The 3,831-nt window shown below is 36.3% G+C and overlaps 1 protein-coding gene across 1 annotated transcript; it reads right to left on the reverse strand.

Annotated features, from left to right (window-relative positions):
- Positions 1 to 1,212: 1,212 nt before the first annotated feature.
- Positions 1,213 to 3,320, reverse strand: LOC134326245 (zinc finger protein 239-like). The gene is made up of 3 exons (XM_063008417.1): positions 3,279 to 3,320; positions 1,831 to 1,896; positions 1,213 to 1,749 (listed from the first exon to the last, which is right to left on the reverse strand). The coding sequence occupies exons 1-3, from the start codon at positions 3,318 to 3,320 to the stop codon at positions 1,213 to 1,215; spliced, it is 645 nt and encodes a 214-aa protein (XP_062864487.1).
- Positions 3,321 to 3,831: the final 511 nt, after the last annotated feature.

Raw genomic sequence — 3,831 nt, forward strand, 5'->3', positions numbered from 1 at the left:
TTTTGAAAACCAAGCAGCGTCATCATGGGTGGGCATTACTGAACGAAAGTTAAGAGTAGTAATATCATGGGGGAGTGTGTAGATTATGTACGAGCATTTGTGCTGCTGTTACAGATGTTCGTTCTTATGTAAAAAGCATTGATCTAACAATCGGTGATAAGAAGACGCGATGTGTTTGTCTCAGTTGTTGTTTTTTTTAGTTCGTTAACGTGAGAAGCGTTTTGCGCTTCGTTTTCACTGCGACTCTCGGTCCACAGACGGACGTCACGGTTCGGGCTGAAAAACCTGGTATTCTGTGGTGCCAGATTGGCCCGCTAGTTCACTGTCTGGAACCTCTTTTTATCGGTGGAAACACACATTTGTTTGTGAAGTGCAGTGTGTTAGAAAACAGCTGTGCATTTATTTAAAAGTCACATATGCATTTGCAACAGCTGCGTTTTGTATTTGTAAATCACAATGTGTGCGTTAGATAGTCGTGTTTTTATTTGTACATCGTGTTGAGTTTGTTTACAAATCATATCATATTTACAGAATACGTTCTGTTTATTTGCGAAGTTTTGGCACTAAATTAGCTCCATATACGATTACTTACATGAATTTTTACTTAAGTACGAGTAAAGTTACTAGCCTAAAAATCTACTCAAGTAAAAAGTAACTCATTTAAAATGTACTCAGGAGGGCGTGTCTCTTCTGTGTAATGCAAACATGACAAGTGGATATAAATCTCACAGTAGTTGTTTTTAATTAAAATATAATAGAATAAACATGTTGATACAACATTTACAACATTTAGGGATGTGTAATGTGTCATTTTAGTTCCATAAAACATTTTAAACTGTATAACCACCAGTGATGTGTCGTAGAATGATTCGATTCTATTGAACGGCCCTTTAAACTGAAAGGAACCGATTTGCACTGCTGGGAGTCATTATATACACGACTCTTGAAAATGAACCGAGTAAAAGATCCGACTCCCCATCTCAGAATTCACTGCAGCAGTTTCCCAGACACGATTTTTTTTTTTGGCGTTTTTTTTATTTTACTCAGTAACGGATGTTATTTAAATTACAATTCTTAATACAAAACATACCTAAGTAAAAGTAAAATTACAGGCTGTAAAATCTACAAGTACACAAAAATACGACTCAATTACAGTAACACGAGTAAATGTAATTCGTTACTTTCCACCTCTGTAAAATACTTTCCACACTCTTAACAGTGATGTAGCTTCTCTATGTGAATACGCTGATGCCGTTTGAGACTATTTTCATGAGCAAAACTCTTTCCACACACTGAGCAGTGATACGGTTTCTCTCCTGTGTGAATACGCTGGTGTACTTTAAGGGCAGTACTTTGATTAAAAATCTTTCCACACTCTGAGCAGTGATACGGTTTCTCTCCTGTGTGAATACGCTGGTGTACTTTAAGGGAACTACTTTGATTAAAAATCTTTCCACACTCTGAACAGTGATACGGTTTCTCTCCAGTGTGAATACGCTGGTGGTTTTGAAGGTTACCCCATTGAGCAAAACTCTTTCCACACTCTGAGCAGTGATACGGTTTCTCTCCTGTGTGAATACGCTGGTGTTCTTGGAAATTACTCCATTGAGTAAAACTTTTTCCACACTGTGAGCAGTGATACGGTTTTTCTCCTGTGTGAACACGCTGGTGTACTTTAAGGGCACTACTTTGAGTAAAACTCTTTCCACACTCAGTGCAGTTATACGGTTTCTCTCCTGTGTGAATACGCTGGTGTTTTTGAAGGGCGCCATGTTCAGCAAAACTCTTTCCACACTCTGAGCAGTAATATGGCTTCTCTTCAGTGTGAACATGCTGGTGTACTTTAAGGGAACTACTTTGAGTAAAACTCTTTCCACACTCTAAGCAGTGATATGGCTTCTCTCCTGTATGAATACGCTGGTGTCGTTGGAGATTACCCTGTGTAGTAAAACTCTTCCCACACTCTGAGCAGTGATGAAAGTTCTTCATGTTTATGCTTTGATAAGACTGTAGAAACTGTTTCCTTAGAAAGCAACAGAAACAAAGAAACAAGTCGATTAATTAGAATTACTTTTACTACATTAATACCACAATAATATTAAACTCATCACCTAGTAATAAAAACATGAAATTCACTTCACGTCTAAGTGAGAATCTGAATTCAAAGAACATCAGGATAAAATACTTATAAATACTGCAGATATTAATAATTAAATAACTATAAATAACTTTTTTTTAAATAAAGATATAAGAGATCTGACTTTCTCAACATCAGTCCTGCACCAAGCAAATCTAATCCAGTTCATGACAGGACTAATAATTAGCTCACAAGTGTAAATCTTTGGTGTGCTGAGAGTAAAAAAGGCTTCATAAATCACCACAATTATGAGCATAAAGCTATTTTAAACAGTCTGAATATATTAACCTGATAATATTAAATAACATAATAAAATAAAAAAAACAACAAATGCAACATAAATGTAAAAGAAACAAACAAGAAAAGCCTTTACCTTCCTGTTAGAATCCTGGCAGCCACTTTAACAAAGCTGGTGTCTCCAGCAGGTCGTTTCTAATGAAGAACGTGCAGAAGATCCTTCTTACCAAGTGACTCAGCTACAAGTCTAGAGTTTAGTCCTTAAATAGAGCTGAGGACAAAGACCCAAGACCAGTTAAAACTCTGCATTGGTCAATCATCAGCCAATTATTCACACCTTCTTGTGTGAAGTACTAGATCATTATCTATGGAACGTGTGTAAATGAACTAGATGGAGACACAAAGCATTATGGGTGAAGTCAAACTACACCTATTTATCTCAGCAGAGAAGTGATTTACATTTAATCCTAAACACAAACAAGGAATTGAAAGGCTATTCTGTAAAGTGAAATGACATGAACTTAGATAAAGCTTTTATGATAAGAATCTAAGTCATGTAAAATGCTGTATGTATATTTGTGTGAATTAGTTTCTACTGTATATGAGGAACAATAAGAAAACTATAAGAGGAAACACCCACCTATAGATTTATCTGTATTTATGGTGTAGAAATATGTGAACTGTTGGATTTACTGAAGCACTTTCTACATTCTGAGCAGTGATACGAGCTCACTGAGGAAACATAAAGATTAATAAAGGGAAGGAAACAAAACCTGAAAATAAGAGCTTTACCTTCCATTCAAATCCTGTTCAAACTGCTGAGAATTAGAGCAGTTCATAACTACAGGAACACAGACTGTACTTGTACTCGGTCTGTTTACCTTCAGCAGCGACTGGAACCAACCTTATATGCAGCTGATTTGCATAACGACAGATCACCGGCCATTGCATAACAATGGAACCGGTGATCAGGTCCATATTCAATTCACAATTGGGGTAAATGTGTGTCTTTTTCCCCAATCATGTGTAAAAGACACACATGGCTATTGTCATTAATGGTCATTGTGAATTACATATGGACCTGATCACCGGTTCCAGTGTTATGCAATGGGCGGTTATCGGTCGTAAACATAAATTTTATTAAAAAACAATATAAAACAATAAAACAACAAAACCCTTTCAATTGATAAAATAAATAGATAAGAAAATGATGAACCTGAAATAAAAATACTAGGAAAAGTGCAGGTACAACCTAAAGCTAACACATACTAAGCTACAGCTTACAGCCACACCTGAATCAGATAAAGACAGACCATGGGAACCAGGTGATGATTGCAAGCAGGAACAGCAAGGCATGATTTGTTTTAAGGAACTTGGCTCCCATATATTTAATCGTTTGCTGAATATACGTATATACAGGTCCTTCTCAAAAAATTAGCATATTGTGATAAAGTTCA

The sequence above is a fragment of the Trichomycterus rosablanca genome, chromosome 14 (genome assembly GCF_030014385.1).
Source record: "Trichomycterus rosablanca isolate fTriRos1 chromosome 14, fTriRos1.hap1, whole genome shotgun sequence".
NCBI lineage: Eukaryota > Metazoa > Chordata > Actinopteri > Siluriformes > Trichomycteridae > Trichomycterus > Trichomycterus rosablanca.